We start from the raw sequence: 12766 nt of genomic DNA on the forward strand, positions 1-12766 counted from the left end.
TATCTACATAAATTATTTGGAATTCTTCTGCATGGGATATTTGTCTCTTTTCCAAATCTACTTATGGTGGAATGATATTCTATTTTATGAGTATATCAAATTGTGTTTATGTTAATCAATTGGTGGGCATTTGAGTACAACTTTATATCTATCTTTACAGCAGCACCACACCACACTGTCTCAGTTATTGTAGCTTAGTAGTAAGTTTTGAAATCAGAAATGTGAGTTCTCTAAATTTGTTCTTCTTTCCAGATTGTTTTGGCTATTATGGATTTATTGAATTTTCCCACAGATTTTGGAATCAACTTGGCAATTTCAGGGAAAAAGAGCCAGCTGAGGTTTTGATAAGTATTGCACTTTATTTTGGAAAGCATTGCCACCTTAAAAATATTAAGTTTCAGTTCATGAACATAAATGCCTTTATGTTTGTTTAGATCTTCTTTCCTTTCTTTCATCGATATTTTTTTTAGTTTTCAACATACAAGTCTTACATTTATTTTGTGAAATTCTTTCTTAAATATTGTATTCTTTTTGATACTTTTGTAGATGTAATTGTTTTCTTAATTTCATTTTCTAGGTTTTCATTTCTAGTTTATAGAAATATGAATGTTTGTATATTGATCTTGTACTCTCTAATGTTAATTCAATACTTTTGAATTTATTGACATGTTTCATTATATGGCTTATCTTGCAGAAAGCCTCATGTGCACTTAAGAACAATGTGTATTCTGTTGTTCAGTTGAGTGTTCTATAGATATCTATTAGATCTAGTTGCTTTGAAGTATTTTTCAAGTCTTCTGTTTCCCTGCCAAACCTTCTATTTATAGTTTTTCTCCATTTTTGAAAGTGAGTTATTAAAGTATCTATTATTGTCAAAATATCTGTTTTTCCCTTCAGGTCTGTCAATTTTTGCTTTACGTATTTTAATTCCCTATTATTAGATGCATGCATGTTTGTTATTACTGTGAGTTTCTTGATGTGCTGGCACATTTTATTTATTATTATAAAAAGTCTTTTTGCCTCAATAACAATTTTCTTTAATGTATTTTGTCTTACATTAATATAACTAATCCAACTCTCTTTTGGCTGTTATTTACATGATCTATCTTATTTCATCATTTCACTTTCAAATGATTTGTCTTTAAATTTAAACTGTACCTCATATAGACAGTATGTATATCCATGGACACTTGGGTACTTGGGTTGCTACCACAGGGAAAGGATATAACCTCATGATGCAGAATCAGGAGAAATTCTCCCTAAAAGGAGATTCCTTGTCCTGATTTCACTCTTGGGATAACAGAAAAGAAAAAAAAAATCCTTCCTAAGAATGTAAAATCACAGCCTAAAATCACAGTTACGTAGCTAGACTTCACACTATGTAACCTATGAATCAAGGCTTAAACTTTAAAGTTATAGAGACACCAAGCAGAGTCAGAGGAAAACTTCTTTAGAAGAACCTGTTTTATTTATTTAAAGATTTTATTTATTTATTCATGAGAGACACACAGAGAGAGGGAGAGACACAGGCAGAGAGAAAACAGGCTCCATGCAGGGAGTACATTGTGGGACTCAATCCTGGGATTCCAGGATCATGCCCTGAGCTGAACGCAGATGCTCAACCACTGAGCCACCCAGGCATCCCTAGAAAAACCCGTTTTAAATCTAAATCCCAAAGAAATCCCACAGAAAAAAAATTCCAAAAAACATGAGCTCAAATGAACAAATTACTTATTGAACAGAAAAGTAAATAAGTTACCATGTAAATGAATAAAACAAAACAACAAATTCTGCAACTTGCTCCCACAGAGATATTGGAAAATTTTGTAAATTTGAAAAAATGGAAGACAACATTAGAAATTTAGCGAGTATGGGGGAAGGGCAAGATGGCCGAGGAGCAGGGTCCTCACCTCACCTGGCCCCACCAACTTACCTAGATTACTTTCAAATCATCCTGAAAACCTAAGAGTTTGACCTGAGATTTAGAGAGAACATCTGGAATGCTACAGAGAGAAGGGTTTTCACTTCTAACAAGGTAGGAAGGCAGGAAAAAAAAAAAAAAGAATCAAGTGGGGGAGGGGCCCCATGAGGAGCCAGGCTAAAGCCAGGCAAGGAGCCTCTGGGACAGGAAAGCCCAGCTGCAGAGAAGCCAGAACTTTAAAAAAAATCTGCACTGGATTCTTCCCAGACCGAAAAGAGCTCAGCAGCGAAATCGAACAGAATAGCAGGAGGGGCAGTAGAGCCTCTAGTCTCCCAGGGTCACTTATAGAGGAGGGGTACCCAGGGGAGAGCGCCCCACACAATGCGGCCGATCTCGGTAAAGGACTGGAGCACATGCCCCGTGGGGCCTCTGGAGAAGCCGGTCCATCAGGGGGCAGCTCCCGGCAGAGAGGTCTGTGCCCTGCTTCATTCGGGAGCCACAGCCCCAGGATCAAATTTCCAGCAGCACAGGCCCCGTTTTCCAGGGCACCAGGGGACACAGCCCAGGATCCTGTGCTCCCCCAAGGACAAACAGAGGCAGGGAGGGCACAGGGCAGCGAGGACTCTCCTGCTGCCAGGCACCCTGAGCAGTGCAGATCAGTGCCCCAACGCTGCCCCTGGAGCATCCAGGCCGATGCCGCCTGGGAGCTGTGGTAGTTACTGTGGGAGCTGACTCCAGAGATGGAGAGCTGGCTGCCGCCAGTGTTGTTGTTCCTCTTGGTGTCACCATGTGCCTCGGAGGGCAAGGCTCCCAGGGAACAGGGGCCTCACAGGATAAACAGCTGCCACTGGACCCGGCACCTGGCAGGGGGTAGGGCAGCTCCCCCAGGTACACACACCTGAGAGTCAGCACAGCAGGCCCCTCCCCCAGGAGACCAGCAGGAAGGACAAGGGAAGAGCAAGTTCTTTTTTGTTGTTGTTGTTCTTTTTTTTTTTTTATGATAGTCACAGAGAGAGAGAGAGGGGCAGAGACACAGGCAGAGGGAGAAGCAGGCTCCATGCACTGGGAGCCCGACGTGGGATTCGATCCCGGGTCTACCAGGATCGCACCCTGGGCCAAAGGCAGGCGCCAAACCGCTGGGCCACCCAGGGATCCCGAAGAGCAAGTTCTTAACCAAACAGCCCTGGAATGCTCCATGGGAAGTCGAGGGATTTACAGTATATAGCACCAGAGGGTACCCCTCTTTTTTATCTTGCTTTTTCCAGTACAACTCATTTTTATATCAGACTATACATACCAAATTTTCTTTCTCTTTTCCCACCTTAACTACAATATTTTACCACCTCTTCATTTTTAATATTCTTCCTTTTTGACTTTCATATTTCTACAATTACAGGTCCTAGATATATTTTCCACTTCTACATTCCCTTCAACATACTCAATTTAATTTGGGGAGATATACAATATATGTTTTGTTTTGTTTTGTTTTTCTTTGTGTTTTTTTCTTTTCTCTGCCTCATTTTGTTCTACAATGGCAGAATTAATACCTACGGAAACATGACAAGTATGCACCCAGAACCAAGTTGTTTACTGTGCTGGTTCATTCTGTGAGACTCCTCATTCACATTCTGCCCCCCTTTTTATCTCATTTATGTTTTAGTGATCAATGTTGGGGCACTCTGCAAGTATTTCTGGTTAATATAAATTTGGAACTGAACGTCTTCTACATACAGAACTTAATATACTTAGAAACAAGAGGATGATCCTCTAAAACGCCTCAGGTAGACTACATTCTTCCATCACTACAACGTTGTCACCACCATCTCCAGTCCCCACTTTTTTTCTTATCCTTTTTTTTTCCTTTTTCTGTTTTTTTTTTTTTTTTATCCTCTTCTTTAGGATTCCTAGCCTTCTATGTTTTACTACTTTGTTTTAAAATTTGTTTTTCACTTTAGTGGTCCTTTTGTTTTATTTTGTTCTGATCTTTGTTTTCAATTTCTGGTCTCTGACCTCAGCAGAATCATCTAGGGTGAAATTTACTTAGTTCGTGGTTCATATTCTTGACATAGCCTGTTCATACAGCCATTCTGCACTGAGCAAAATGACTGGAAAGAAGAATTCACCATAAAAGAAAGAATCAGAAACAGTACTTTCTGCCACAGAGTTACAGAATATGGATTACAATTTGATGTCAGAAAGCCAATTCAGAACCACAATTATAAAGCTACTGGTGGCTCTGGAAAAAAAGCATAAAGGATTAAAGAGACTTCATGACAGCAAACTTTAGAACTAATCAGGCTGAAATTAAAAATCAATTAAATGAGATGCAATCCAAACAGGAGGGCCTAACAATGAGGGTTAATGAGGGAGAAGAGTGAGTGACATAGAAGACAAGTAGATGGCAAGGAAGGAAGCTGAGAAAAAAGGAGAAAAACCACTAAAAGACCGTGAGGAAAGGTTAAGGGAAATAAATGACAGCCTCAGAAGGAAAAATCCCAGTTTAATTGGGGTTCCAGAGGGCGTCGAGAGGGATAGAGGACCAGAAAGCATATTTGAACAAATCATAGCTGAGAACTTCCCTAATTTGGGGAGGAAAACAGGTATTCAGATCCAGGAGATACAGAGGTCGCCCCCTTAAATCAATAAAAACTGTTCAACACCTTGACATGTAAGACTGAAACTTGCAAATTCCAAAGATAAAGAGAAAACCCTTAGAGCAGCAAGGGACAAGAGATCCCTAACTTATATGGGGAGAAAATAGTAGATTCACAGCAGACTCTCGACAGAGACCTGGCAGGCCAGAAAGGGCTGGTAGGATATATTTGAGGTCCTAAATGAGAAGAACATGCAGCCAAGAACACTTTATCCAGAAAAACTTTCATTCATAAGAGGAGAGATAAAGAGCTTCAAGATAGGCAGAAACTGAAAGAATATGTGACCGCCAAAACAGCTCTGCAAGAAATGTTAAGGGGGACTCTGTAAAAGAAAGAAGATGCCCAAAGAAATAATTCACAAAAACAGACACTGAATAGGTATTATGATGACACTAAATTCATATCTTTCAATAGTAACTCTGAAAGTGAATAGGCTTAATGATCCCATCAAAAGACACAGGGTTTCAGACTGGATAAAAAAGCAAGACCCATCTATTTGCTGTCTACAAGATACGCATTTTAGACCTAAGGGCACCTACTGCCTGAAAATGAAAGGTTGGAGAACAATTTACCATTCAAATGGTCCTCCAAAGAAAGCTGGGGTAGCCATCCAATATCAGATACATTAAAGTTTATCCCAAAGACTGTAGTAAGGGCTGAAGAGGGACACTATATCACACTTAAGGTGTCTCTCCAACAAGAAGACCTAACAATCATGAATATTTATGCCCCTAATGTGGGAGCTGCCAAGTATATCAATCAATTCATACCAAAGTTAAGACATACTTAGGTAATACTAATACTGCAAGACTTCAAGGCAGCGCTTTCTTCAAATGACAGATCCTCTAAGTACAACATCTCCAAAAACACAAGAGCTTTAAATGATACAGTGGACCTGATGGATTTCACAGATATTTACAGAACTTTACATCCAAAAGCAAATGAATACACATTCTTCTCAAATGCACATGGAATTTTCTCCAGAATGGACCACGTACGGGGTCACAAATCAGGTCTCAACTGATACCAAAAGACTGGGATTGTCCCCTGCATATTTTCAGACCATAATGCTTTGAAATTAGAACTCAATCACAAGAAGAAATTTGGAAGAAACTCAAACACTTGGAGTTTAAAGAGCATCCTGCTAAAAGATGAAAGGCTCAACCAGGAAATTAGAGAAGAATTAAAAAGATTCATGGAAACTAATGAGAATGAAGATACAACCATTCAAAATCTTTGGGATACAGCAAAAGCAGTCCTAAGAGGGAAATCCATCGCAGTACAAGCATTCCCCCAAAATCGGAAAAAACTCAAATACACAAGCTAATCTTGCACCTAAAGGAACTGAAGAAAGAACAGCAAATAAAACCTACACCAGGCAGAAGAAGAGAGTTAATAAAAATTCGAGAAGACCTCAATGAAATAGAGACTAGAAGAACTGTAGAACAGATCAACAAAACCAGGAGTTGATTCTTTGAAAGAATTAAAAAGATAGATAAACCGTTAGCCAGCCTTATTAAAAACAAAAGAGAAAAGACTCAAATTAATAAAATCATGAATGAAAAAGGAGAGATCACCACCAATACCAAGGAAATACAAACGATCTTAAAAACATATTATGAACAGCTATATGCCAATAAATTAGGCAAAGTAGAAGAAATGGACGCATTTCTGGAAAACCACAAACTACCAAAACTGGAACAGGAAGAAATAGAAAACCTGAACAGGCCAAATACTGGGGAGGAAATTGAAGCAGTCATCAAAAACCTCCCAAGACACAAAAGTCCAGGGCCAGATGGCTTCCCAGGGGAATTCTATCAAACGTTTAAAGAAGAAACCATACCTATTCTAAAAAAGCTGTTACAAAAGATAGAAAGGGATAGAATACTTCCAAACTCTTTTCATGAGGCCAGCATCACCTTAATTCCAAAACCAGACAAAGACCCCACCAAAAGGAATTGAGACCCCACCATATCCCTTATGAACACAGATGCAAAATTCTCAATAAGATACTAGCCAATAGGATCCAACAGTACATTAAGAAGATTATTCACCATGACCAAGTGGGATTTATCCCCGGGATGCAAGGCTGGTTCAAAAACACTCGTAAAGTAATCAACGTGATAGATCATATCAACAAGAGAAAAAACAAGAACTGTATGATCCTCTCAATGGATGCAAAGAAAGCATTTGACAAAAATACACCATCCATTCCTGATGAAACTCTTCAGAGTGTAGGGATAGAGGGAACATTTCTCATCATCTTAAAAGCCATTTACAAAAAGCCCACAGCAAATATCATACCAAAGGGGAAACACTGGGACTCTTTCCCCTAAGATCAGGAACAAGACAGGGAGGGTTCCACTCTCAGCACTGCTATTCAACATAGTACTAGAAGTCCTAGTCTCGGCAATCAGACAACAAAAAGAAATAAAAGGCATTCAAATGGGCAAAAAAGAAGTCAAACTCTCCCTCACTGCAGATGACATGATACTGTACAGAGAAAAAGCCAAAAGACTCCACCTCAAGATTGCTCGAACTCATACAGCAATTTGGCAGTTGGCAGGATACAAATCAATGCCCAGAAATCAGTGGCATTTCTATACACTAACAATGGGACTGAAGAAAGAGAAATTAAGGAGTCAATCCCATTTACAAGTGTACCCAAAAGTATAAGATACCTAGGAATAAACCTAATCAAAGAGGTAAAGAATCTATCCCCTAAAAACTACAGGACACTTCTGAATGAAATTGAGGAAGACACAAAGAGATGGAAAAATATCCCATGCTCATGGATTGGGAGATAATATTGTGAAAATATCAATGCTACCCAGGGCAATTTACACATTTAATGAAATCCCTATCAAAATACCATGGACTTCCTTCAGAGAGTTGGAACAAATCATCCTAAGATTTGTGTGGAATCGGAAAAGGCCCCGAATAGCCAGGGGAATATTGAAAAGAAAACCATAGCTGGGGGATAACAATTCCGAATTTCAGGTTGTACTACAAAGCTGTGATCATCAAGACAGTGTCGTACTAGCACAAAAACAGACACATAGGTTAATATAACACAATAGAGAACCCAGAAATGGGCCCTTAACTCATGGTCAACTAATATTCAACATAGCAGGAAAGACTATTCACTGGAAAAATGGCAGTCTTCAATAAATGGTGCTGGGAAAATTGGGCAGCCACGTGTAGAAGAATGGAACTAGACCACTCTCTTGCACCACACACAAAGATAAACTCAAAATGGATGAAAGATCTAAATGTGAGACAAGATTCCATCAAAATCCTAGAGGAGAACACAGGCAACACCTTTTTTGAACTTGGCCACAGCAACTTCTTGCAAGATACATCTATGAAGGCAAGGGAAACAAAAGCAGAAATGAACTTTGCAGACTTCTTCAAGATTAAAAGCATCTTCACAGCAAAAGAAACAGTCAACAAAACTACAAGACAACCTACAGAATGGGAGAGGCTATTTGCAAATGACCTATCAGATAAAGGCCTGGAATCGAAAATCTATAAAGAACTTATTAAACTCAACAGCAAAGAAAGAAACAATCCAGTCATGAAATGGGCAAAAGTCATGAACAGAAATTTCACCAAAGATGACATACACATGGCCAACAAGCACATGAGAAAATGCTCCGCATCATTTGCCATCTGGGAAATACAAATTAAAACCACAATGAGATACCACCTCACACCAGTGGTAATGGTCAAAATGAACAAGACAGGAAACAACAGATTTTGGAGAGGATGTGGAGAGAGGGGGACCCTCTTGCACTGTTGGTGGGAATATGAACTGGTGCAGCCACTCTGGAAAACTGTGGAGCTTCCTCAAAGGGTTAAAAATAGAACTACCCTATGACCCAGTAATCGCAGTGCTGGGGATTTACTCCAAAGATACAGATGCAGTGAAAAGCCAATACACTTGCTCCTCAGTGTTTATAGCAGCAATGTCCACAATGGCCAAAATGTGGAAGGAGCCTCAGTGTCCACTGAAAGATGAATGGATAAAGAAGATGTGGTTTCTGTATACAATGGAATATTACTCAGCCATTAGAAACGACAAATACCCACCTTTTGCTTCAACGTGGATGGAACTGGAGGGTATTATGCTGAGTGAAGTAAGTCAATCAGGGAAGGACAAACATTATATTGTCTCATTTATTTGGGGAATATAAAAAATAGTGAAAGGGAATAAAGGGAAAGGAGAGAAAATGCGTGGGTAATATCTTAGAGGGAGACGGAACTTTAGAGACTCCTAACTCTGGGATACAAACAAGAGGTAATGGAGGGGGAGGTGGGCTGGGAGATGGGGTGCTTGGGTGATGGGCACTGAGGGGAGCACTTGACAGATTGAGTACTGGGTGTTATACTACATTTTGGCAAATTGAACTCCAATAAAAAAATATTTAAAAAAAAGAAAAATTAAAAAAAGAAAAAGAAATTTAGTGTGGAAATAAGATGTTGTCAAATAGCATTAAAAAGTTTGGGAAAAGTAAAAAAAAGAAAGAAAATAGGATGTCCAATAATGAGAACAACCACTGAAGTTATAAGGTAAATAGATGAAGGAATAGCATATCAGAGCATTGGAAGGATCTGCAGAGCTAAATTCGGTTCACTGAGAACACTAATGAGTAGAGAAGTCACTAGGAAATTATATACATATACACCAAACTGACTCAGAAAGAAATAGACAATTTGAATCGTTCCATAACTTTTACAGTAATTAAATAAATAGAGAACAACAGGCCTAAATTAATCTACAGGCAAATTTACCATACATTCACAGACATTAGCCATCTACTTGCTAAGCATTAAAAATTTGTGTTATCAACAAACATAATGGTTTGAGGAAATATATTATTTTAAATTGGAATTCAACTAATTAAACTAATCTCTCTAAAAATATTTTTACCCAATCTAGGAGTTTATGAATTTTACTTTCTACTTTGCCTTTTTCTGTACCTAAAATGAACTGTACCATGTGTTCATCTCTTATTTCATTTTTATACTTTCACTATAGTGTCCAGTGAAGGAAGTCCTAAAACTTCTGCCTGAGATTTGAATCACATTTGTCAAACTCCCTATGCAATCTTATAGAAAGAAGGTAAAATTAATTAGATTCTATGAGTCAAATTTAGTTACTTGTAATCAATACATTCACAAGGAACTATCCTAAATTCTACAGATATAGTTCTATATGGAGTTTATTTAAAAAAAGATTTTATAAATTAACACAGTTTGATATTTCCTTTGATAATTTTGATATTTCCTTTTATATGTATCCTTGTATTCATTAGATATTGTCTTGAAGAATTTGTGAATGATTACTCATTAGCTAATATTAATCAGAAGTAAAATATTAGAAAATAAGACACTGAAAAATTGCATCCTACAATACCATAAGACAAATATAAATATATTTAAATAAAAAATTTTTATCTTTCTTTTCAGAAGACAAAATACTGTTTGAAGATGTTTGAAGATGATATTAAACCTGAAAATATAACAAATCAATTTTGTATACTTCTAAATAATATGTGCATCTCATTAGCATAAGGGTCTTTGATAAGTCTACTGTTTACCAATTTCTGACTCTCAATATTATAAGTAATGGTCAAGTTGCTTACAACTTTTTCAAAGCTACCTATTTTGTAATATGCATCCTACATAATAGAGTGAAAACCCCACATGTCTAATACCAAAACCATTATCCATTTTTTTCTGTTGCAGAGCAATGCATGCAATCTTATGACCATCTGCCATAAATCAACAGAAGATAGACATTCCTTTACACAATATTTATACCCCAAGTTGGTACTCACAGCTGGAGAAAATCAGTGGGCAGGAATGCTCATCCATAGGGAAGTTGTGCAGCTGCAGCTGGCACTCTGCATTTATGGTGAGCCTGCAGGAGAGCCAAGGATTACTCCTGAGGTCAACCAGGAGAAACCCAGAAAAGTCCCAGGTCAAGGTCAAGGAACAGTCACTTTACCACAATTGGAGAGTGGGAGCATTGCACTTAACTCACTCTTGGCAGTGGTGCCATCCATTCAGGGATACCATTTAGTGGCTTTTGTGTCATTTTGTTCTAACTATTGGTAGCATAGAGAATTTCAATTACTAAAATTCCAAAGTATGACTAGAAAAATAAGCCAAGTCAGAGAGGAGACAAAAAATAAAACAAAACAAAACAACAAAAAAAAACCCTGTTATTTTATATGTCTTCATCTTCAATCTGTTTCATTGAATTAAAACCTTCTTCCATTTTGAAATTGGTGTATTTGTCTAAATAGGTATAATGCCAAACTAATCTACCTGTAGAAGGGACTTCATATTTGGACAACTCCCTCATTTGACTAAGGAGGTGGTGGCTATACAAGTGTGTATACTGAATCCTTCCAGACCAGAAAACCCTGCGACCAGAGTTTCTATGAAGGATGCTAGCATAGGCCATGCCCCCATTCTGAGGCTCATCTTCACTTCAAAGTCTCATCCACACTCTTTTAAGACTGATGTGGAAACACCTGTTACAGACTCCAGCTCTCTAAATGTAATCCATCAGGAGAGTTTCCTGCTGTGGATTTGTTGCTGCTGTTCCCAGCCTGCCAAAATTATTATTTCCCTGAACGTTGAAATTCTCTAATCTTCCACTTCTTTCTATTTTAATCTATTTTATTTTCTTTCTACTTTTATTTGTGCTGTGGATATTTGTTTACCATTCTGAGTTACACATTTCTCTGCATGGCCAAAAGTCACCTGCAATTAACAGCTCAAGTACTGAATGTGGGGAAAAGAGAAAAGAAGTCCCCAGGGGGTGGTGGTGGGCTTCACTGAGCCAGGAAGACACATGTGTCAGAAGAATTAGAGAAGTAATCTTCTCCTGAGGCATGCTGAATTTGCCATGCATTTGAGACGCTCAGTAGGAGGCATCTTTTGGGCAGGTGGCTCCAAGCATCTGGAGCCCAGAAGGGAAGTTCTGGGTTTGAAGTAGGCATGTGGGAAACCTCAGCATAGTAGTGGGAATGGATGAACTAAACCAGCAGGAGAGAGGAACGTGAGTGAAGTAATGAGGAAGTCCTGAGGCAGAAAGAGCAGAATGAGAAAAGGCAGCACAAAAGCAGGAGTAGGAGATACAGGGAGGAGCCACGGTGCTTCAGAGGTGGTGAGAAAAAGTGTTAGAAGAGAGAGAAAATATCTAGTGCTCCTAGATAGTACTAAGCAATGGGGACAAATTGTCTGGGGTACTGTCCTGATCCTATTGTCTAGACAACAGAAAGGCTGGCCCAGGTGCAGGGATGTTGGTATGTGTGGTATATTACAGTTGGGTGTGCAGTTAGTCTTGGATCACTCTAATGGAAAGAATTCTAAGAGATACAGACACAGCTTTAAACTCTGGTAACACTAGTTCCTAGTGATATCTTTGGACAGCAAGTCAGTTCACTTATTTGAAGTGCAGTTTCTCTTACCTTCCCCAGTTTTGTAAGGACTGCCTGACCCCCAGGAAGACTCTCATTACACTGTAGCTGCCACTTCTATTAGGGATGCACTAGGGAATGTTTTCTGTGCTCTTTTTCCCCCTGTGGTCTTAAATTTGGCTATGATTATATTTGTTAAGTAATACACCAAGACATCTTTATTTTCCTGAGTGGACCCATGAGTTAAATATATTAAAGACAATTTCCAGAATCCACTTCCAGCAGAAATGGATTCTGATGAAGGAATGAGTTTATATTCATTGCAGGTCATTTGCATGCCTTTATTTTTGCACATAGTGGCATTAAGACAAACTTTTTCAGGATGCTATTGCGTGTCGAACATGAGAAGTTATAGAACTCAGAAGTGAGAACAGGGTCCTATCTGATGATCTAAATTATCAGCCCATCGGAGATTAAAAATCCATCAACATCTTACCTTAAAGTATAAAGAATTTTCCCGTCATTCCATATTCTGAGGAGCTGATTCGGGGTGGTGATCCAGTGAGCCTCGGCAGTTTTAGAATTGCGGAAGATTGTATCTGGAATCCATATTAATCCCACCATGTTGCTGTTCAGTGTAAGTATTTTCATTGTACTATTGAATCGAAGGCGACTGTCTGTCCAGGTCTGAGCAAAAAATATGTCAATTTGGTATTCCTGAAACAGAGCAAGAGGAGAGGCAAAGTGGTTTCATT

At 38.6% G+C, this 12766-nt stretch overlaps 1 protein-coding gene across 2 annotated transcripts in view; it reads right to left on the reverse strand.

Moving 5' to 3' along the window:
* The window catches only part of GABRG3 (gamma-aminobutyric acid type A receptor subunit gamma3), a 675209-nt gene that overhangs the window by 326849 nt on the left and 335594 nt on the right, over nucleotides 1-12766 (reverse strand). For both annotated transcript variants that reach the window (XM_072737022.1, XM_072737023.1), the window contains exons 4-5: nucleotides 12508-12728; nucleotides 10419-10501 (exon numbers count right to left, since the gene is read on the reverse strand). In XM_072737022.1, coding sequence (XP_072593123.1) covers nucleotides 10419-10501; nucleotides 12508-12728 — 304 coding nt within the window. The remainder of the gene's footprint in view (nucleotides 1-10418; nucleotides 10502-12507; nucleotides 12729-12766) is intronic.

This window comes from Vulpes vulpes, chromosome 14 (assembly GCF_048418805.1).
Source record: "Vulpes vulpes isolate BD-2025 chromosome 14, VulVul3, whole genome shotgun sequence".
Lineage (NCBI taxonomy): Eukaryota > Metazoa > Chordata > Mammalia > Carnivora > Canidae > Vulpes > Vulpes vulpes.